Source organism: Labrus mixtus, chromosome 10 (assembly GCF_963584025.1).
Source record: "Labrus mixtus chromosome 10, fLabMix1.1, whole genome shotgun sequence".
NCBI classification, from domain to species: Eukaryota; Metazoa; Chordata; class Actinopteri; order Labriformes; family Labridae; genus Labrus; species Labrus mixtus.
The window spans coordinates 26,447,938-26,470,094 of record NC_083621.1 but is presented as its reverse complement, the minus strand read 5'-3'; the positions used below and the strand labels follow the sequence as shown (position 1 = coordinate 26,470,094).

Below are 22,157 nucleotides of genomic sequence, written 5' to 3'. Positions count from 1 at the left end.
GTCCAGTGTCCAAATTAATTTGTCTCAACTATTGATGTATTCATTCGACTTAAATACTTTATTTATCCCCAATGGACGCTCAAGTCTACACGCTGTTATTGAGAGACATGCTACTCACACACAGAATGATTACTTTAAGATGCCATGCTTACATGTCTATGACCATGTAGAGTTAATGATTATTATTGAGCTTTATTTGTTCTTCATCTAGTTAACATTCTGCTTGTTTAATTTTAGGCCCATAACAGGAACCTGCTGTCCATAGACTTTGACCAGAACACCAGAGTAGGGAAGATCTACGATGACCACAGGAAGTTCACCCTTCACATCCAGTATGACCCTCTCGGTCGACCTGTGGTCTGGTCCCCAAGTAGCAAATACACTGAAGTAAACATCAGCTACTCAGCTGGAGGACTGCTGGCAGCCATACACCGAGGAGAATGGTCTGAACGTCTGGAGTATGAGAACGACAGGGTGGTGTCCAGAGCCTGGGTCAACGGCAAAATCTGGAGCTACACATATGCAGACAAAGTAAGAGCTGTTCCTTTTAGAAACATATTGAGGTGGGGGATTTTATTTGTGTATCATGTTGAGATTTGTCTGATAGCTTCACTTCTGTTTCTTTTCATCTTTGCTGTGAGCAGAAATCTAGCACATCTGCTCTTCCTTTGTTTACTGCTTCAAGGTTATTACACCTTTCTGAAACAAAAACTAACACTTTAAGTTATACTTTCACTTGGTGAGGGAACATGTTGAAAACAGATCATCCTATAAACCATGGTGTATATTTTTTTATCTCTCTGAGGCAGCCATTGTTTCAACATGTCCATTCATTCAACTTAACAAAGGCCATCCTTCTGCAGATTGAAGAATAGCTCTGCTCTGTATTCTCTTTTTCAAAGTTCATTTATTGTGTAGACTTTTTCTAATCAATCTGAAGCCAGGGATCCATAGCATGAAGTGCAGTAAAGGTAGACACAAGAGTCATTGCCAAGGTTTATGTAACTGGCAAGCTTCAAGGCTCTGTACCTTACTTTACAGCAAGTGGTGAAATGAAACCAGTGGCTTCTCTAAAGCAGGTTTTACAGTAAATACTTGCCATGCTTTCTACTAATGTGCAGTTCATGTGAATTTCATTACATGGGATAAAGCATACAAGCATACAATGTTCCTTTGAGTGTAAAAAGCTGAAGCTACCCAGCTACAATTTCCGTCCTTGATGTTAATTGTAATATTTAATGAAATGAGATTCAGCCTGAAATATATCTAGTGTCAGATTAGAGTGTAAATGATCTTATATTACGGAACCATCTAGAAATTAATAATACCTGCATGTAATATTAATAGAGTAATATTATACCTCACTGTTAAAGAGAGAAGTGTTTTACACAAAATATTTTTCCTGCAGTAGAAACTGTGAGAATAACTACTGGCACTAAATACAGATGTTTAAAAGCTTGCCTGAAAAATGAATACAAATAATAAATATTCAATTAAATATTCCTGTCTTTTTAAAAACTCTAAGTTTGGACGATGTTTTTTTTTTTTGCTTTGCTTACATTTCAAGTGGTAATTCTCCATGAGTGATTAACTCTTTAATGAATAGATTCTCCTGGAGTTCTGATGTTTTGGTGACTCAAAGCCTTCTCGGGATGACACTGCATTAGACAAAGACATCAGACGGAAATACAGATCAGTGCTGCACTATTAAAACTGCCCTCTTCATCTGTCTGTGTCCTCACAGTCCATAATGCTGCTCCTGCATAGCCAGCGGCGCTATGTCTTTGAGTACGACCAAACGGACCGCCTGGTTGCCGTAACGATGCCCAGCATGGTGAAACACACGCTGCAGTCGCTCCTGTCCATCGGCTACTACAGGAACATTTACACCCCGCCTGACAGCCAGTCCTCCTTCATGCAGGACTATACCCTGGATGGGCGGCTGCTGAGGACTCAGTACCTGGGAACAGGGCGCAGTGCCATCTACAGGTACGACTCAGGTCACTGAAAGCTGATTGTTGGCTACAAAGTTAAGAAGATGTGGCCTTTGTAACACTAGAATTTTAGTTTTTTTTTAGTTTTTTTTATGGAAGTTAAGAGGCATAATGCATATAGGAATCCTCAGCCATTTAAAAACCTAACACTGATTGGCTTGCTGAAGGTGCCATAATTAAAGGCTAATCTCAGAAATGTAATGGCCCTATTACTGCTCTAAGTCTAGCTACGTGCTACACACACACACCAAGCTGTCCTTACAAATTACTTTGATTGGACTAATGGCGAGACTGATTAAAGGTCAAATGTTTTATCATCATAGTATGTCAGACACCACAGATCTGATTTTGATGAAAGTTGGAGGACTGATGCGAGCAGCGTTCTGGCATTTAACAATTTTTTAATACTCAACGGCTCGCTGAGGACACTACAGTTTTATAAACGGCCCCATTTTCAAGATTTGAAAGGCCATAACTACCACAGCAGCTGGTCTGATTTGATGAAATGTTGAAGGATGATGTGACTTGTTTTTTTTGTTTTTTATGGGATCTTTGTATTATTCATGGGGTTTTATATTGAAGATCAATGTTATACTCAAAAATATCAATACTTTTAAACTATATTTCTTAAAATAATTCAGCATTTGTTCTCTAAATGTATTTCTTGTACTCCTTTTTTTAAAGGTATACGTCAGCGGCGCGGCTCTCTGAGGTGGTTTATGACTCCACCCTGGTGACCTTCACTTATGACGACGCCTCTGGCACTGTGAAGACCATTCATCTAACCCATAATGGCTTCATAAGCTCCATACGATACAGACAGACAGGTACACATACACAAGCACTTACACAGTGTGGCAAAGCCTGAACATTGAGATATTTAAAATGTGCAGAGTTGTCTTTAAATCAGTTGTTTAAAAGGAACTCTGTACTTAACATAATCTTATGTGCACAACTCAAAGCATCCATACTTTTACAAGTACAATCATTCCTCTTTGGTTACTTTTTGGGTGGTATCAAACTCAGTAGTCTTGCTTTTAGTCAGCCATTCATCTGAGAGTGAGGCAGCCGCATTGAGAAGTGTGAGTAATGACAAGCGTGTTCAAGCGAAGATACTGTGGTCTACCACAGCTGTATATATGAGACCACCCACTGGGCTCTCAGCTTTGCAATTTCTTCCCTATCAGCAACCTAATCAAAGTAAACCAGTGATTGTCTGATGTGCTGGGTCGTATGTGAATATGATACATTGAGGTTGCCTGATTGTCAGCGATCATTTGTCTGTGTGCATATATGCACTCATATGTGCATTGGGCAGCAAGTCATGAAGTTCTACCCGAGGGCATCAATTACAGCTCTAATAAGAGGACAATTGTTTCACATATGACTCAGAAAATTAGTGAAAGAGACATTGCACATTGCAGTATTATCCAGTAATACAATGACCATCAATGGGCCCCTTTAGCTGTGGCAGCAGATATGTTTGGAACGTTGTCATTATGAGACAGTTCACCAATTCCCCCAAGTTACAGATTCTTTCCAGGGTCGTTGAGAGTGCTCTCATCTCTGCTGCTGGTTCACTTCACATGGCTTTGTGATTGGCTCGCAGTGATCAGGTGTCACTAATCTGCGAAGCTCAGCTGTGTGTGTGTGTGTGCGTGTGTGTGTGTGTGTGTGTGTGTGTGTGTGTGTGTGTGTGTTTATCGTTTTGCCCTCACTGTGAATAGACTCTCACCTTCCTTTAACTGATCTCATTTCAGCAGAACAAACGGAGACCTGGAGAGAGGAGAGATAGTGGTAATTGTCCCTTGAGAGGAGACAAGCAAGAGTAGGGATGAAAAAAAGGAAAGACAGGGATATAAAGAGGTAGGTGAGGGAGAATAGGAACAGAAAAGGAGAGGAAAAGATGACAGCTTGGGGAAGTGACAGCTAGAGAAGCGAGACGAACAGACTGTGAGTTCCCTAGGGCTGTAGAAAAGCCTCCACATCGCTCTCTGTGCTTCTGCCACTTTCCCATTAGCACAGGTTTAGAATCAACATTCCCCTGAAAATAAAAATAGAAGATGTAATGCTGATCCAGCTCTCTGTAGTCTCCAAAGCCAGACACTAAGTCATTTTAACTGCAATCAGAGTCATCTCAAATAGCACCATAATGGTGTTTCATTAGCAGGCCTTTTCCCAAATTGAGGCTAGGCTGTAGTAGCTTGAAGCAGAGGTGATGAATAGTGTTGTTAAAGTTGATGTTCTGACATTAAGCAGCACATTGGCTCATCATGGCTATTGTCTTTAGATTTCATTATCTCTCCATATTAAAGGTCACCACTGGAAATGCCATCGAGATGTGGAGATAGTTAAGATTGAATGGGTTGCACTACGTGTGTCTGTGTTAATGATGTTGAATTAGTCCTTGATTTGAATTAATTAAGAGGCCTTGCAAGGGTAGCATGATGGCCAACAGGGGGGGCTGTGTATGCAAATGCATCTGTGGTATGTGTGTTGTTCATGCACATACTAATGCATGATCCTTAAACATCTGTGTATTGTTCTCTAATGAAGCCACTCTGATCCCTTCAAACAGGTCCCCTGACGAGTCGGCAGATCTTCCGCTTCAGCGAAGAAGGCTTGGTCAACGCCCGGTTCGACTACAGCTACAACAACTTCAGAGTGACGAGCATGCAGGCAGTCATCAATGAGACCCCTCTACCTATTGATCTGTACCGTTATGTCGACGTATCAGGGAGGGTTGAGCAGTTTGGCAAGTTCAGCGTTATTTTTTATGACCTCAACCAGGTAGGAAGAACTCTCTCATCCAAGTAAAGTAGGCAACATTATATGTGTAATTATTATAAATACATGCTGTACATATCATTACATTAAATATGGATGGAAGGGGTTTGTGCAGTGGTAAAAAAAAGTGTCTCATTTATATGGAATAGTGAACAACAGACTCCACCAAACAGGATTAGCGTCTTCCCGCCTGTTAGTGGGTTTTTTGCCTCAAACTTTGTTGCATTGTTGATGCACCCAACACTTTAGCTAATTTGTAGACTGATAAAGTTAGCAACCGACTGGTTATCATAGCATTTAGCTTTAAGCAGCTAAATAGGTAAATACTTCTCTCAGGAAAAAATAAGGCGCTAAAAACACTGTGAATATTGTACTTACATTTGCCAAAAAGCACATGTGCAAATTGACACGCAAGTTACTTAATGTCGGCTTTTTATACAAACTGAAAGCTGTTTGTCATCACATCTGTCATGTTTGTGAGATCACGTCTGTAAATAGTAGCATTACTAACCCCTTTCATTTCCTGTTGTTTAGGTCATCACCACCCACCTCATGAAGCACACAAAGGTATTTAACTCCTATGGCCAGGTGGTCGAGGTCCAATATGAGATCCTGAAATCCATCGCCTACTGGATGACCATACAGTACGACTCGGCAGGTCGCACAACCACCTGTGACATCAGGGTGGGCGTGGACAGTAACGTTACACGCTACACTTATGAGTACGACGCAGACAGCCAGCTGCAAAGTGCTTCAGTTAATGAGCGCCCTCAGTGGCGCTACAGCTATGACCTCAACGGGAACATTAACCTGCTCAGCCATGGGACTAGTGCAAGGTTAGTATGTCACCTCCTCACGATCCCTTTTAAGAGCAGATAGTGTTTGTACTTTCTCCAACACATTTCATTCTTTAGACTTGTTTTATCTCAAAAACTCTTGAATGCATCTGAACTTTGTGCTGAAATACATGATCCCAAAGTGATAAATTCATCTGAATTTTATGATCCCCTGACTTTTCTTCTTTTACTATAATGAGGTTGCAATATGAGTGAAAGTTTTATTGGTATGCCATGAATGTGCACCACTCATTGATGACCCTATAAGAGTGGAGGTTTATCACTTAGTGCTCTCACCCCTTTCTTGGCAAGGTGAAATAAAGACTTGCTTCAGTACTTTGGTTAAAATGTCCCTGAGACTGAATCCTTTGTGCTATGTGCTAATAGGTACGTTAGCATGCTAAGCTTGTGAACATGAGGAAAACAATGTACATGAAACAGTCTGTCTGTTAGTCTGGCACTGCTGTGCATGGGTACAGCCTTGCTGTCTGACTCATATTTGTCTTGATAAATTGATATAAGACAAACTTTTGTAAGCTTGTGTGAAATATAACTGTTCATTTTCTGTATGGGTTTTATTCCAGGCTGACGCCGCTGCGTTACGACCAGAGAGACCGCATCACACACCTTGGGGAGCTACAGTACAGCGTGGATGACGACGGCTTCCTACGCCAGCGAGCCAACGATCTGTTTGACTACAACTCCAACGGCCTGCTGACCCGGGTCTTCAACAGGGTGACCGAGCGCACCGTGTGGTATCGCTACGACGGGCTGGGTCGGCGTGTCGCCACCAAGAGCAGCCAGGGCGAGCAGCTGCAGTTCTTTTACGCCGATCTGTCACATCCCACACGGGTCAGCCACATGTACAACCACAGCAGCAATCTGATCACGTCGCTGTACTACGACCTGCAGGGCCATCTCATCGCCATGGAGCTGAGCAGCGGGGAAGAGTACTATGTCGCCTGCGACAGCGTGGGCAGCCCAAGAGCTGTGTTCTCTAGCAAAGGGCGATTGGTCAAAGAGATCCTCTACACTCCGTATGGAGAGGTCTACCAGGACACCAACCCTGACTTCCAGCTTGTCATCGGCTTCCACGGAGGCCTGTACGATCCTCTCACACGGCTGGTCCACTTGGGCAGGCGGGATTACGACACGCTTGCCGGTCGATGGACCTCACCCAATCATGAACTATGGGGGGAGCTGAGCAAGGAGCCCAAGCCGTTTAACGTGTACGCCTTCAAAAACAACTGCCCAGTTGGCAGAGTGGAGGAAGTTACAAAGTTTACTACAGGTGAGCGTCACACAGCACACTCGCTGATTCACTCAACTCAACACTGAATCAGTTAGTAACTGAATTACGCAAGCTGCTTCAGGTAGGCAACACCTACTCCCACACATGCCCCGTATGGAAAACATATGTGAATGGGACGCACATCTAACCACAGGTGAGCTGTGTGGCAGACTGAAGATGTGACAGACAGAATGTTCTGGCAACAGAAAGGACAGCCAGGCCTCAGATCGTCTTGTTTTTTAACACAGACTGTTGTGTTTTGTTCCCTCTGTCTGTCAAGAACATACTGTTTCCCCCAAGAGGCAAAATAGAAAGTCAGGCGTGGGAGAGAGATGGAACAGGAGAATGAATATAGGATGTTGGTGGGGGCGTATGTCCTTCTGGTTAATGAAACATTCATTTGGCCTGGCACGTTTCCCTGCAGCAGGATTGTTTATTACAGAATGAATCTGTTTGTCAGGGAAACACCAGCCGAGCCATCCCTGCCACGTATTATGCTCATATACTTTGTGATTTCCTGAACAAGATCTTGTTGTCCTGGCCTTATGACTTTTTGTTTGCTTCACAGTATACACAGTATATTCTAACTTTCTACCTCCGTGCAATTTTCTCTTCTGTATCTGTGTGTGTGTGTGTGTGTGTGTGTGTGTGTGTGTGTGTGTGTGTGTGTGTGTGTGTGTGTGTGTGTGTGTGTGTTCAGACATCGGTAGCTGGCTGCAGCTTTTTGGCTTCCAGCTTCATAATGTTGTCCCAGGCTTCCCAAAACCTGATGTTGGCAGAATGGAACAAACATACGAACTGATGAAGACCCAGACAAAGACACAGAACTGGGACTCCAGCAAGGTGAGCTGCCCCCCTACTGCAAACTACAAACTACAAACTACAGCCAACTGCATGAGTACTAGCTTTAATCAAGAGTCCTCCCTGTGTTAATGTGTGGTTATCCCTCTGTATGTATATAGTTATTTATTTCATGTTTATGTGTATAGGGACAAGTATGGAGCAAGTCAGTTGATGCCACACACAACAGTCATCATAGGTGAAGCTCATTTGTAATGCCTGCAGCTAGATAGGCCTTTAAAATGCTTCAAATTCAAAAAGAGATACACAAAAACAAAAACAAACAAGCACAACAATAAAAAACAGAACACTATAGGATACAAACTATCATACAAAAAAAAGAACAAGATCATACATGAGCACAAGACTTTAAGCTAAAGTTCAATAAATAAACATTCAATAATCCATTTGTTCACACATTTTTAAAATGTGTTTTTAACATAACTACAAATTGTAATAGTTTTTTAATTTAATCTTTTTTTTTTTAAGAGTGTCTTATTAGTTCTTTAAATGTTAATGAAACTAAAAAAAACTGTGTCTTTGTATATTTGGTGAATCGTTTTTAAAGTCATCTCAGTCAAACATTAAGCTGTCTCCATTTATCTTGAATGTGAATGATTTTCATGGATTTTAACATGTGGACAAAAATGGTATAACTACATTTAGTTAAGTGATTCAATCTCACAAGAAGATTAAATATTAAATGGTGTTTTTTTTATCTTCAATGTTGTGAGTCATACAGGAAACCCACTGGTTTAAGTAATACTTAAGCATCATGGTTAAATGATGGTGTTGTTTACAGCAGACCTTTTGCCTTGTCATAACTAGAGAACCACACGTTTTACAGTTAACGTTTGAAAGAGCTCCGTTTATTTAAGTTCACCAGAAAGCCAAGGCGCCGTGTAAGTGAGCCAGCGTGCACAATACCAAGACCCTGAAGCCACAGTCAAAGGACATTTACTGCTGTGCTTTTCCTGTTGTTACAGGGTTGAATACAGATTAAAAGACCCATTTGTTCATTTGTTATTAAAGTTTATTATGACATTATTTATATAGCACTCAAGAACAAGTTAAAATATGTTTAACAATTACAACCAGCAAAAATAGTAACAAAAAGACCCAAACATACCCAAACACAACACAAAGGGACTTAGCAGAACACAGATTGGGGGCCTGGGCATTTAAGGCTACATCAACAAGCAAGTGATCAAAAAGTCAATTCAAAACTCACAGGCAGCCGAAGACGGGAAGTAAGGACAGGTGTAATGTGGTCACTTCTCTTGATATGGTTAAAAGTCTGGCAGCAGCATTTTGAAATAACTGCAGTCTTTGGATGTTACGCTTGCTGATGTAGGAATAAAGAGCATTACACTAGTCGGCTCTGGAGAAAGGAAAAACCTGATTCTGGTGAGATAGCTCAGTTGAGCAGTTCAGGGCTGAATCACTTCTGTCACCTGGGTATCAACAGGTAGCTGTGAGTCAGGTTGTGGGCCTCTTTGCAAAAATGATTACATAGGGCAGCCAGAGCGGGGGAGGGGGGGGATTATTAATGTAGCTATTATATACTGGGGCCAGAGGAATACAGAACTTAAGATTTACAGTCGTTAGGCTGTAGAACATTTGTTTACACCCAATTTTAAATGTATGCCAGACCGGACATGATGGGTTAAAAATTAGAGCTTTTTATTGAGAGTTCAGTGTCATCAGCACAACAGTGAAAGTCTATGCTGTGCCTACGCAGGATTTCCCCCAGGGGTAACATGTAAACAGTGAGTGAGGAGGATCACAAGAGGTAGAAGCATCACAAAGCATTTCAGAAAAAGACCAGTTTGAAGGATAGGAAATGGAACCAGTCCAGTGCCCCACCACACCTGCCAACAGTGTACTTCAGATGTCGGATTAAGACTTTGTCCCTTGTATCAAAGGCTGAGCTGAGGTCTAGAAGAATTCAGACAGAGTGCAGTCCAGAGTCAGCTGCAAACAGAAGATCACTAGAAACATCAACCAGAGCTGTCTCAGTGCTGTGTTGCGGGTGTTCATCTGATTGTAAAATAATCAGATGAGTGGACACATCGTAGATGAGAATGGGAGCTTGGAGACAAGTCTGAATTTATTTGAAATAAAGGGATTAAGAGAGTTTCTTTAAAAGGGGGTAAACCATGGGATGTTTAAGTAAGAGGGAAAACCTCATCAACAAGGAGCAGTAAATAATACTTAAAATGTCTGAAACACACCTTTCAAACTCAATGTAGGAATGTAATCTAAAGGGCAGGTGGATGATTTATAGATACACCTCCTCTTATCCAGTAACCACAAGTCCAACACCAACAAAAAAAAAAAAGATTAACCTCACAATTATTTAAAACGCACCTTTAATGTTTGCACTGACTGTTATTTAATGTATGTTTTTTTATAATTTTGCACTATCTTCTTTTTAAACATTGCTGTACATATATAAACAACACAACTTCAGAGGGTCAACACTTTTTATTTTTTATATTCAGGTTTAATTACAGATGTTTTTCCTCAACTGTTTAAAGGTTCTTGTTTAAATTGCACATATATTTTATTTTATATTTTATAATTTCTTGTACTATTTTTAACTGCACAGGTTTAAGTTTGATTCATCTAGGGGTATTCTTTAAATCTTTTTTCAGGTTAATATATATGTATTGGGGGGGGGGCATCGGTTTTGTGGTTAATTTGTAATAAATGTTTCATGTCATGAACGTATTTGTAACCTGCTAATGGATGCTTTGAATTTCCCTCGGGATCAATAAAGTATCTATCTATCTATCTGTCTGTCTATGATGAGGTCAGTTTAACCTTGTGTTATATTTACTTAACTGCTTGTGTTTTCCTCCCAGGTGGTTTTGGGGATCCAGTGTGAGGTGCGGAGACAGCTGAGGAGTTTCATCTCTCTGGAGAGGTTACCTCTTGTCTCAGAACCTGTAGGCTCAACCTGCCACAGACCGGCACACCCTCCCCCCTTCGGATCCCGACCCTCCCTTCTGGGCCCCAGCATCCGCTTTGCCGTCTCCCATGGTCGTGTCAGCGCTGAGGTCATCGGAGTAGCTAGTGAAGACAGTCGCCGGGTGGCAGCCATTTTAAACAACGCCGTGCACCTGAGTGGGCTGAGCTTCACCGTGCACGGCTGCGACACCCATCACTTCCTCCAGTCGCGGCCCATCGAGGAAGACCTCGCTCTCGGGTTAGGAGTCGGGGGGCGTGTCCTAGAGAGTGGAGTGAACGTGAGTGTTTCTCAGATGAGCGCGCTGGTGAACGGCAGGACTCGACGATTCGCTGACATCACCCTTCAGCAGGGAGCGCTGTGCTTGTGCGTGCGCTACGGCGGCAGCGAGGAGGAGGAGAGGGCGCGGGTAAAGGAGGAGGCGAGGAAGAGAGCGGTGGAGGGGGCGTGGGAGAAGGAGAGGAAGAGGGTGGAATTAGGGGATGCGGGGAGCAGGGCGTGGAGCGAGGCGGAGAAGCAGCAGCTGCTGAGCGGAGGACTGGTTCAGGGTTACGACGGCTACTACTCCCTGCCTATAGAGCAGCAGCCCGAGCTGTCCGACTGCCCCTCCAACATCCACTTTATGACACTGAGCGAGGTGGGGGGCAGGTAACAGAGACACATGAGCAGCCCCCCACCCCACCAAAGACTGCCTGTTTCTACTCTACTCTGATTTGTTCTACTGTTTCTATACTGTATGAAAAAAAAAGAAGACGACAACAGGAGAAGAACAAGAGGAGAGATTGGGGAAAAAAATATTTCCAAATGCCTTTAATTGTGACAAAATGATGGTATTTTATTATTATCGTCCAGTTTCTCCGATTTCTAACAGTGGCACAAGCAGTGTGGTTTGGCTGTGGCTTTGCTTTTTGTATACGACCGGCGCCGGGACTGACCGACTGACGCTCTCACCGACCAACTGACGGACTGACCGATGGACAGACTGTCATTTGCTGTTTCAACACTGTTAATCATTTTAGGCTCTCTGTTCACTGAACTGTAGGAATGAAGACTTTAGGATAGCCAGTGAATGATCCTCTTCATGACTCAAATCAAGAGCTCTGCGGTTGCCATTTGAGTTCCTACATGGTTTACCTCGGATATACTATCGTTTACATATTGTGTAAGAGAGGCCTTGTTGACTCTGACACTCCCCTTTAGAGAAGGAAAACCTCTCCTGGTATTCCGCCTCTGGTGTGCTCCAACAGTAGTTTGTATGAGTGTGTATATTAAAAATCAAGAATGTACATAGCCAGTGCTTTCACACTGAAAAAAGTGCTCAACTGGAAATTCTGTTGTTCATAAGTAAGTGTCAGTATTGTTAATCAATAGAAAAAAAACAGTTACATTTTTGCAAAGAATTATACATGGCTATAGTAAATATTCTCGCTGAAAAATCTGACTTTATTGGGTTACAATGCTGATTAAAGTTATTATGTGTGAATTACCAGATTGCTCGATGAGATTTTATACACATTGTTGCTTGTTATTTCCCTCTGCGTCTGCTCTCTCTCGCTCTCTCGCTCTCTCTCTTGCTCTCGCTCTCGCTCTCTCTCTCTCTCTCTCTCTCTCTCTCTCTCTCTCTCCTTCTCACGTCCTCACTGTCTCTGCGCCTTCTCTCCACACATTTGTTGTGCTCTCTTTGTTCTTGTTTCTGGGAGTTTGTAACTTCAAATCTGTGCTGTCATTATCACCCATCATTATGGCTCAAACTGAGATATGCATGAGGAACCTGCGTCTGTCGGAAGAGAAGAAGAAGAAGAAGAAGAAGAAGAAGAAGAAGGAAGAGAGAGGGGGAAAAAAAAGCGCAGAAGAAAGGAAAAAGAAATGTGACAGCTGAGGCTCAGCGAGTGGGTGGTGAGTGCAGAAGGGGCAGGACCTGGAGTTGGCTGTGCTATTCTCTACAGCTTGTCTCCTCTCATTAGGAAATGCCAATCAGACTACATGTGAACCACTTCCAAGCCTCCTTCCTCCTCCCCCAAAAGAAAGTTTAAAAAGAAAGCAAAGAAGTTTGTTTGTTTTTCTTTTTTCTTTTTTTTAATCTAGCTACCACTAATCCACCTCCCCGTCCGTCTGCCTATCCCCAACTTGCCTCCCTCCCGTCGTCACTCCACCATCTGCCCACCATTAATTGTTTGTGTTTCTCTCCTGGGCTGCGGATGACAGAGCCGCACAATGCATATGTTCTGACTGCCAGCAGGTGATATACGTTCCCGACGAACACTTTGCTGATCGGCCGCGATGCACCTTCCCTTCTAAACCATATGCTGCGTGAGATACTGTCCAACCTCATCTCTGAGCTGAGGAGATGGAGGGTCTGGTTGCTAGGAGACCGCTGCACTGAAGAATAGTCTGGGCTGAATGGATGCTTTCTCGCCTGCTCCGTCTTCCCTCTTCCATCTCTTTCTTCTTCCCTTACTTCCTCTCTTTTTTTTTCATGAAGAGCCAATAATGTCAATCAGATGAATGACTGACACCCCCCCCCCCCTCCTCCCCCCATCTCTCCAGCAGTGTGCATTCTCTCCATGGAAATCAGAGCTGCAATATGTCAAATTGAATTTTTGTTCCACATTATGTGTCAGATGGAGGCTCAAGTGTGTATGGCGGTGTATGGGTGACCTCATTTAAAAGAGTTTATTTCAACCAATGTCATTTATTTTATTTACATTTATTTTCTGCCATTCACATAACCAAATTGCATTAAGAAAACAGAGCACAATATTTGCTGTCATCTTACGAATGCAGTAATGGATATTAATGTTTCAGCAGTTGAATATTTTACACCACAGCTCTGCAAGTTATGAGGCACTTTCTCGTCCTCGTATGAAGGGGAAAAAAAGAGTTACTGGAAGGAGATCTGAGGCACTGCTAGATCTTAAATGTCTTAGATTTAACTAACAGGAGCTGCTTAATTGGAAAGAAATGACATTTATATCTCACACTGCGTGAAAAATGCAACAGCAGGCACCACGCAAAAAACAGCGTTTTGTGTATAATTAGGTCAATGGAGAGCTCTGGGTTTGCCCCTAACCGACAGCCTGCCGCACCTCCTTCTTTTTCATATTTTTCTGTCCCTCGGCAGCATGCTGCAGCCGCTGCTGGAGGTAAGAATCGGGGCTGCTGTGTGTCGCTGACAGGCTATTACTGGGCGTCTGTGCCTCTGTGTATGTTTGTGCCCGTTTCTGAGCGGTGACGGGGTAGAGCAGAGGCATGGCAATTCCTTGTCCGGGCTTCTGGAAAGTTGAAATCAAGTTTTTGATTTGCCGGAAATATCGCTTCTGCACACCAGGAGTGGTCTGAAACACAAGAAAGACGAAAATAAAGGCAGAGAATTCAGCTTTTTCCATTTCCATCTCCACATCAAACCCCATGGGGAAATGAAGAGGACAGGGCAGGACATGAGCGGCTGGAAATAAGCTCACACACATTCACCTGATAACAGACATCAGATACGCTGAAGGCAGAAACCCACAGTACAAAGGGACTGTCTGAGAATCATGTCAATTATATTTGTGTATCGAGTCTACTGATCCACACTGAGCTCATGTTCAAGAAAATAACACAACCATAAATACAATGATGCAAAAGAAAGTGGATCTATAATTTCTGTAAATCTACTCTGGAGGAGCAGAAAAGAGACCCGAGGGGGATTTAGAAGCTGAAATAGAAGAACTCTTGTTGCGGTAGTTTCTGAAAGCATCAGCTCCCCAGGGCTCTTTAATTATTACGAGACAACCAAAAGCATTTATTTTAGGATATATATATGTGTAATCTCAGATGCTTAGTGTCCCACAATCACTTCTGTGAGTGTCAGAAACCAACATTTTCTACAAAGTTATCTGAGGTTCAATTGGAAATATCACAAGTGACTTCACCACGTTTCAGAAGGCTTTATTGAAAATCAACTGTTTCAATGATCTTCTGGAGTTTTGCATTTTTTGTTTAATATTTAATCAATTTCCTACTTTGCTCACAGCGATCAGTTTAACATTTAATATCTCTCGACCAGAACATGAAATATTTCAAAGTACTGTAATTTTGTCAAGTAAGGGCTTTTTTAAAAAAAAAAAAAAGCATTGTTTGTTTCCACCCTGTGCAATCAATCATGCAGGAAGGAGCCGTGGTAACGCTTGTTCCTTGAATGCAGTTTGAAATCATTTAATCAAACGGAGGGAGCACTTTCCACAGCAAAGCACTTTGGTTGTTTCTGTCTCCGGCCACAAGTGTTACCTCTGTTCCCTGGAATATTTCATTAAAGTGATTGATTCTGCACATGAATAATGTAAACTGTTATTGAGCCTGTAGTGGAATGCGTGTAATTCAAGCCTTTTTTCCCCCTCCTATCTGTTGGCTTGATACTGTCAGTAAAATGAGCGAGGCTGAAATGTAGTTACAACAGCATCTTGCTTTAGTTGTCACGCAGAAAGAGACATTGCCTTCAGATGTTTCTATACATCCACACGTCTCAGGGTGTTTGCCAACCCGCAGTGCTCAATTACATATCCCATCAGAAAAGCTGTCAAATGCAATTCTGCATTTCACTTCTCTGGAGTGTATTGCTGAGGCGTCCTGAATTTAAGGCGGGATTAGGGAGAATCACTGACTTTTATTGGTAAACAAAAAGAAATGCACCCCCTTTCTTTACTGCAAAAAAACCCACAATGTTTTTGACTCAAATTCATGGCTTCCTAATAAGGCCGGCACCTACAACCCTTAGATCTAATAAATACCAAACAGAGGTAGAGTCTGCTGGTTCTGTTCGGTTTCAGGTTGGGAAAAAAGTCAGCAGAGTAAGAGCAAGAAAAACAAGATAAAACGTGTCACCTCTGCGGCCCATGTCCCTGCATCGTCCTTGTGAAGTCTGTATGTGTAGACGAACCCGTGGCACCTGCACACACACACACACACACACACACACACATTTTGACCCTGGGTTCATCTTTCAGTTTAATGAAATAAGTATTTGCCTCTGCCGTCGCCGTTATTGCTCCTTTGGGACTCACATTCCACATTAAATAATAGGCCGCCCCATTTCTTAGGTTTCAGTTAACACGTGGTTTGTTTATGCCTTTGTGCTTTTATTTTCTTAAATGTGAGGAGATCAATAATCTCTGTAATAGCAGAAAATAAGGTTATGTGTTGATGTGATTATAGAGGTCTCTGTAATGGCCCTATGAGGCAGGAGGAGGCGAGAGATGAATTGCACAATGTGTGTTTATACTCACAGCACACACAGGCAGTAGACGCCTGGCACAGAGTCACTGTTACGGACTAGGTAGCACCCATCCCGCCCGTCCTGGGCCAGTCGACGCTCTCCTTCTTCTTTACCGATGGGTCCATGGTAGACATTCAGTTTTTCCATCACAGTTTCTCTCCAGATCCTCTTTTTGTTCTGCTCCCGTCTTCCAGCTGTTCTGTTCCCTCTCGCCCTCTCTCTCTTTACCTTGACTTCAACTTTGTACTGCAGGCAGCCTTTTGCTCTTCACTGTGTATGCTCTACACTGGGAACACGGGTGAGCTAGCTGTCCTGCCTCCTCTGATATCCGCCTCTCGCTGTTTCAGAAGTTTCTCAGGCAGTCTGAGCTTTGGCAAGCCAGTGTTCTGATTTTCCACTTTCTATACCCAGACTGATAGCAGCTCTTTCTCAACACTACGCCTTTATGGCTTGCTGCTCAGTCTTCCTCTTGCTCTATAAGACATACACGTGCAAAAAAACACACACACACACTCAAAATGTGGGTTTGTGTATCTCACAGGAAATGATTGTATTTTTTCGACAGGAAATAACTTCAAAGATTCAAACTGAATGTTCTGAACAATAGACAGCACAAGAGAGGAAATAAATAAAAAAAATAGCAATATCAGTGTTTTCACATGGGAAAACATATATTGAGTTCCTGTGAAGACTTTCACTGTTTCCACTGAAATCATCAGGAGGCCTCACTTTGTTTTCTTATTAACAGAAGTTTCCTTACGCTGTCCGTTTCCACCACAGTTTCCATGAAGCCTTATACCGGGTTTGTTTAGCAAACAAATCAGCAGTGGAAGAAATATTCAGATTATTTACCCGCAGTAAATAAGAACATGAATGTATAATACCCCATGGCAAGCAACAGTGCTCTGTACAAATCCTGCTTCAGAGAAGATACAGGAGATGTAGCAGCAAAACACTGAAAAGGATTTTTAAGAACTACTGCATTGATTCTGCTGAATAATGTCCCCTTTGAGTGACGTGTGATTATATCTGACATCCTGACAGAGTTCATACAGATGCACTGATGTGTGAGCAGCAGCTTAGTTTTACCTTTTGTATTCACCGCTGCATTAGCTTTTCTCTTATTTGCTTTTTGTCTGAAATATTGAATTATTTTACAGCGTTGGTCCTCAGTCAGGTATTGAAATTAAAAATGTAAGAAGATTTCGTAGAACTGCAAATAACCCTACCCAGGCTCCCTTTAATTATTGCTCATAAACCAAAAAAAAAGGTCTGGAGCAAAAAAGGGACATTTTTAACAATACACTGTATTTTATATCCTTCAGACATCTTTTAATGTACAATCTTTATTTTAAAATATAGCCACTCAACATGTTAACGCTTGACACAAAAGCAGTGTGATTCTATGCACAATATTTCCCTCTGAGATATGGAGTGTTCAGTGTCTCAAAATCAAACTCAGGTATAAAGCATTTTGGTAAATCACTTTACACAGCTGGTAAAAGTTCATAAATATCAATAATGCTTCTTATTTCTATGCTGGACGTGAAATGACACACACTGCACACACACACACACACTCTGACTAATGTGACCTATCAGATTGTAAAATCTAAAGATAATACATTAAAGTTTTACAGATCTATTGGTATATAAGAAGGAGAAATTGTCTTGAGGGCAAAAAGTTGGTCAGCCAGTTGGTAAGTGTTCTTTCTACTCTTTACTTTTTTATACCTTCTTTTCTCTTTCCATCCCCTCACTGTGTAACACATGCTCTCATTCACATGTCACTGCTCTGTCTTTTATTAAACATGTGTCAAGGACAGTCACACCTGCTTGGTAGAACAGTGAGGAATCAGCTAATGAAGCTGTGTGTGTGTGTGTGTGTGTGTGTGTGTGTGTGTGTGTGTGTGTGTGTGTGTGTGTGTGTGTGTGTGTGTGTGTGTGTGTGTGTGTGTGTGCGCGCGTGTGGGTGAACATACTGACAAGCTGCAACACACTCATCCTGCAATCTGTCCTCTCAGTCTCTAAGTTCTGTTCTGTGTCAAATTAAGGATGTGGTGATTAAAATAGTAAACGTGTGCAGCAGTGTCATGCCAGTCAAAGTATTTATGAAGTTGATAGCACAGCTTCTGTTGCTTTAAGCTCATCAGTCACGTCGGGACTCAGGATGTATCTCATCTTGGTTCATCCACTAGTCTGTAGCCTACATGAAGGCGTCCTTCAGACAGCCGCGCGCTGCACACTCTCACATCTTATTGTTCAGTGTATCCTTCGAGCAGGTAGCTCTCTTTATTTAATGCAGCATTTGTTGAGAATGTTGTGTTTTTATACATTCAGAACTGTAGCCTATACGTGAGTCATCAGTCTGTGTCAGAGCAATGTTTCCCCCGGCTCAGAAAGATCATGAGCGCTGGGACTCTGGGGCCCTGTCTGGAAAAGCAGCCGGTGGCATCTTACTCACTTGCTCCCACAGCACTTTAGCGCCATCCAGTGGAGAATGTTTGAAAGATTAATGAGGATCGATCTACTGCAAGCAGCTTCAAGTGGACTGGGTGACTTTTCATGGAGTTTGAGTTAGTTTGGCATACTAACCTTTAAAAACTTTAAGATAAAAAAAAAAAGTTAAATAAATAAATCAAAACAATTTCATAATTTAAGCATGAACAAAATAGCTCTAGTACTCAGCCTTCTAGTTGTAATGTAAATGTGTTGTGATGTGAAATAGGTCTCTACCAGTGCAAAGCAAAGTTACACCATATAGGCCATACTTCTTCATGTCTGAGCTCGGGGAGAGGCCGGCCAGGGTCAGAATGCAGTGGATCTATACTGGACACAAATAGCAGTCCCAGATATATCATTGATTAGCTAGCAGCTCCCTCAACAAACAACTGGCTGGACTGGAATGCATCATATGGACATTAGTATGAGATTATGATATCTGGCCTTGATATGTACAGAATCCATGAAAGGGATTCTGGGAAGGACTGCAGCTGAATGTCCATCTGTGTGTAGGACAGTAAACCATCTCATTCCTACATGGGGGAAGCGCTCAGTCACAGCTGTTGGATGGTAAGAGAACGGAATGTAAGGGAAATATTTATGGCACTTATGGACTAAAACCAAGAAAACACCCATTTTTGTAAAATAAAAGCAGAAGTTATTTTGAGGATCATATCAAATGAAAAAAAGTGGATTTTGTTTTAGGCAAAAAACTTTATTTGTTATTTAAAGAGATGCACTAATATAAATTTTTCTTAACTGCCTTTACATAATAATACCATACAAAATAAACAAGTATACGCATAATGTTTTTGGTCCAAGAAAGAACAGAAAAGGTTGAAATAATCATCCTTATACATTTAGATCCCATTCTTCTGCCGGCCTGGCCATATAGCAAAAAAAGCAGTGGAGCTATATGAACTCTAAGGATATTATTCTTTTCTTTCTCACTTTTCTTACCATTTAAAAAAAATATCAAACCTTTGAATTGTACATTGTCAGAGGTACGTCATAGCTAAAGCAGAGCTCGACAGAACACCTTTAAATAAGCGCTAGCTGGTAAGATAGTCACAAAGAGAACAAAAGGATCTTCTCTTTTATACCTTTTTTCTGCATTTGGTAAATCATTTTTTAACATCATTTGTACATCGTCCCCAAAGCCTACAACTTCAATGTCAAAACAAGAAAAGAAGAGTTGCTTACTAGTGTCGCTGTAATGTCAGACCTGGAGTCCATGAAGGTTTGAAAGCATTTTCCTGCAACCTACAATAACTGAATTTTTGTTTTTCAAATATGGACAAAGAAAAGACTAAGCGCATCCTGAGGGAAATATCTGGCTTTGTAGCTGCTTAATGCTCCACTGTGTTTATAAGCTAGTCACTCTGCCTGTCTTTTGTCTGGTGCAGAGCTGGCACTGTAAAGATGGTGTGTTGTATAGCTTCTTCACTGACAACAGCTGCTTGATGTAGTTTTTAAAGCATTCAATTCATTATTTAAATGTCTGTTACACAGCTTGGCATCAAAGTCTCAAGACTGACATTTTTATACATTTTGTTCCGTCTTTAAACTGCAGCATCTGACTCTGCTGGGATTTGACTGAGTCAGTTATAGTAACAGTGGCGTCTCTCACATCCATGCTAATTGGAGTTCAGCAGTCACTTGACGTCGCCGCTGCTCCTCGGGGTGTGAAGCCCGTAAATGAGAAGGGAAAGACTCCAATCAGGGCTCTACTAATCAGGACCTGAGGGCTCCACAATCGCCAGGTCTTTCAGATCACTGAGTTTTCGGGAGAAGGAGCTCAGCCTGGTGCTAAAAGAGCCTCTCTTCTGGCTCTGATTCTCCCCGCGGGTCTTCAAACAAGCACAGAGGCCCTTGCAGAGCCCTCCCAAACGTCCCCGGAAATGGTTTCCAATAAAGCAGTAGAGCACAGGGTTGACGGCCGAGTTAGAGAAGCCCAAAGAGAGGGTGAGGGGGGTTAAGTTTTTGAGGGACCAGTTGACCCAGCAGCTGTCCACCCAGCCTTCAATCTGCAGGATGTGCAAGAAAGTCATACAGTGGAAGGGAAACCAGCTGAGGAAGAAAGCCAGGACCACAGCAGCCACTGTCCACAGCACCCGCTCGAGGCCCCTTCCCTCCCGAGGTCGGCCTCCGCTGGAGCCGTGGCTCACACAGGGGGTTGGAGGTCTCTCTGCTTTACTGCAGCTCTCTTGGGATTTAAATGAGGCCACATTTGATTCTTGCATTCTTATCAGCCCTGTATCAGCCAACAGATGTCTACCAATTGTGCAGTAGCAACAAGCGATGATGAGTAGAGGGAGGAGGAAGGCCAGAACAATCTTCAGACATACCAGGGTTGTATTCAAGGTGTCATTAGGATAATTCATCACACAGGCGATCACATTCCTGTCCTCAAGGTGATAAAGCTCCCTCAGACACAAGTTGGGGACCGAGCAAGCAAACGCCAACACCCACACGAGGATGCACGTGAGGCGGGCACGTTTGGGGTCTCGTGCACTCTGGGAAAAGAGCGGGTGCACGATGGCCAGGTAGCGGTCCACACTCATGCTCGTGATGAAGAAGATCGACGCATACAGGTTGAGATTGAGGAGACCTCCACAGACTTTACACGCTAACAAGCCAAAGGTCCAATTGTAGCCTCGGGCATAGTAGACGGCCCACAGCGGGAGTGACAACAGGAACAGCAGGTCAGACACACAGAGGTTCAGCATGAAAGTGTTTGCCACAGTTCTCCTTGAGGTATTGGTGTGGGCTAGGACGCACACTGCCAGGGTGTTGGCTACAATTCCCAGCACACAGATCACACTAAAAATGATGGGGATGACTGTGGTTATGGGCACATAGGGCCAGTCTGAGCAGGGCGGAGTAGAATTGGCTATAGAGGTGTTGACATTGTTCTTTGTTGTTGAATAAGGCGATGAGGTGGAGTTGAAACGAGAGAGTTCATTTGGGATCGCCATTATGAAAAATGAATGTACAGTTGCGTCACAAAACTTGACTTCCCTCCTTTCAGTTATCCAAGGTCAGCTGGAAATAAAACAAAAGAGAAGAGCATTTCAAAATCAGCTGCCTTTTATGGACAAGAGTTCCTACATATCTACCCTGAGTTGGCTTCAGTATTTTTTGAAGTTGTCATACTTGATAACTAATCACAGCAAAAAGATACACAACACCATTCTTGAAGTCTGGCAGTAATGAAATGCATGTGAGGGGGGGTGTAATAATCTGGCAGCTTAATGGATTCTTCAGAAAAATCTATTTAGTAATAATGATTGCAATACGTTTTTGAAACATGAGTTAGATGAAAAATGTCAACCAAATTTGAGATTGAATACTTTACAGGAGTCTTAAAAAGTCTATTACACTGCTCTTGGTTCTACTCTGCTCCAGTGCACAGAGGGAATCAATTATTAATAACAGACAACAAACAGAGGAAATTATATATAGCTATTAAGCTCAGACAGAAGCCAGAGAAGGATGCTTTGGAAGCAAACACTAAAATTGAGACATTTTCAAAATCTATCCAGACTTAATCTGTTGAAAGAGAGAATTTTACCTGGAGGGTTAGTGTCCAGTCCGAGCAGTTTCCAAGCAGCTTTCAGTGCGCCTTTTGGCTAAAGTCCATGTTTTGACAATTGCTCCTCGACCCCTCTAAGAGACTGCA

At 42.4% G+C, this 22,157-nt stretch overlaps 3 protein-coding genes across 4 annotated transcripts in view; 1 reads left to right on the top strand and 2 right to left on the bottom strand.

Annotated features, from left to right (window-relative positions):
- tenm1 (teneurin transmembrane protein 1) overlaps positions 1-12,205 on the top strand; it is a 168,695-nt gene extending 156,490 nt beyond the window's left edge. For both annotated transcript variants that reach the window (XM_061048927.1, XM_061048928.1), the window contains exons 31-38: positions 238-531; positions 1,745-1,989; positions 2,679-2,821; positions 4,573-4,784; positions 5,316-5,617; positions 6,202-6,908; positions 7,609-7,751; positions 10,616-12,205. In XM_061048927.1, the coding sequence (XP_060904910.1) occupies positions 238-531; positions 1,745-1,989; positions 2,679-2,821; positions 4,573-4,784; positions 5,316-5,617; positions 6,202-6,908; positions 7,609-7,751; positions 10,616-11,371 (2,802 nt within the window). In that variant the 3' untranslated portion in view covers positions 11,372-12,205. The remainder of the gene's footprint in view (positions 1-237; positions 532-1,744; positions 1,990-2,678; positions 2,822-4,572; positions 4,785-5,315; positions 5,618-6,201; positions 6,909-7,608; positions 7,752-10,615) is intronic.
- Positions 12,206-13,429: 1,224 nt separating this feature from the next.
- On the bottom strand, positions 13,430-16,470 carry LOC132982433 (SH2 domain-containing protein 1A-like). The gene is made up of 3 exons (XM_061048929.1): positions 15,984-16,470; positions 15,583-15,646; positions 13,430-14,054 (listed from the first exon to the last, which is right to left on the bottom strand). The coding sequence occupies exons 1-3, from the start codon at positions 16,118-16,120 to the stop codon at positions 13,785-13,787; spliced, it is 471 nt and encodes a 156-aa protein (XP_060904912.1). The 5' UTR covers positions 16,121-16,470; the 3' UTR covers positions 13,430-13,784.
- Positions 16,471-19,169: 2,699 nt separating this feature from the next.
- Positions 19,170-22,157, bottom strand: part of agtr2 (angiotensin II receptor, type 2) — a 3,783-nt gene continuing 795 nt past the window's right edge. Inside the window, exons 1-2 of the mRNA XM_061048926.1 lie at positions 22,050-22,157; positions 19,170-21,520 (exon numbers count right to left, since the gene is read on the bottom strand). The exon at positions 22,050-22,157 is cut by the window's right edge and continues 795 nt beyond it. Of these exons, the coding sequence (XP_060904909.1) occupies positions 20,206-21,453 (1,248 nt within the window). The 5' untranslated portion in view covers positions 21,454-21,520; positions 22,050-22,157 and the 3' untranslated portion in view covers positions 19,170-20,205. The remainder of the gene's footprint in view (positions 21,521-22,049) is intronic.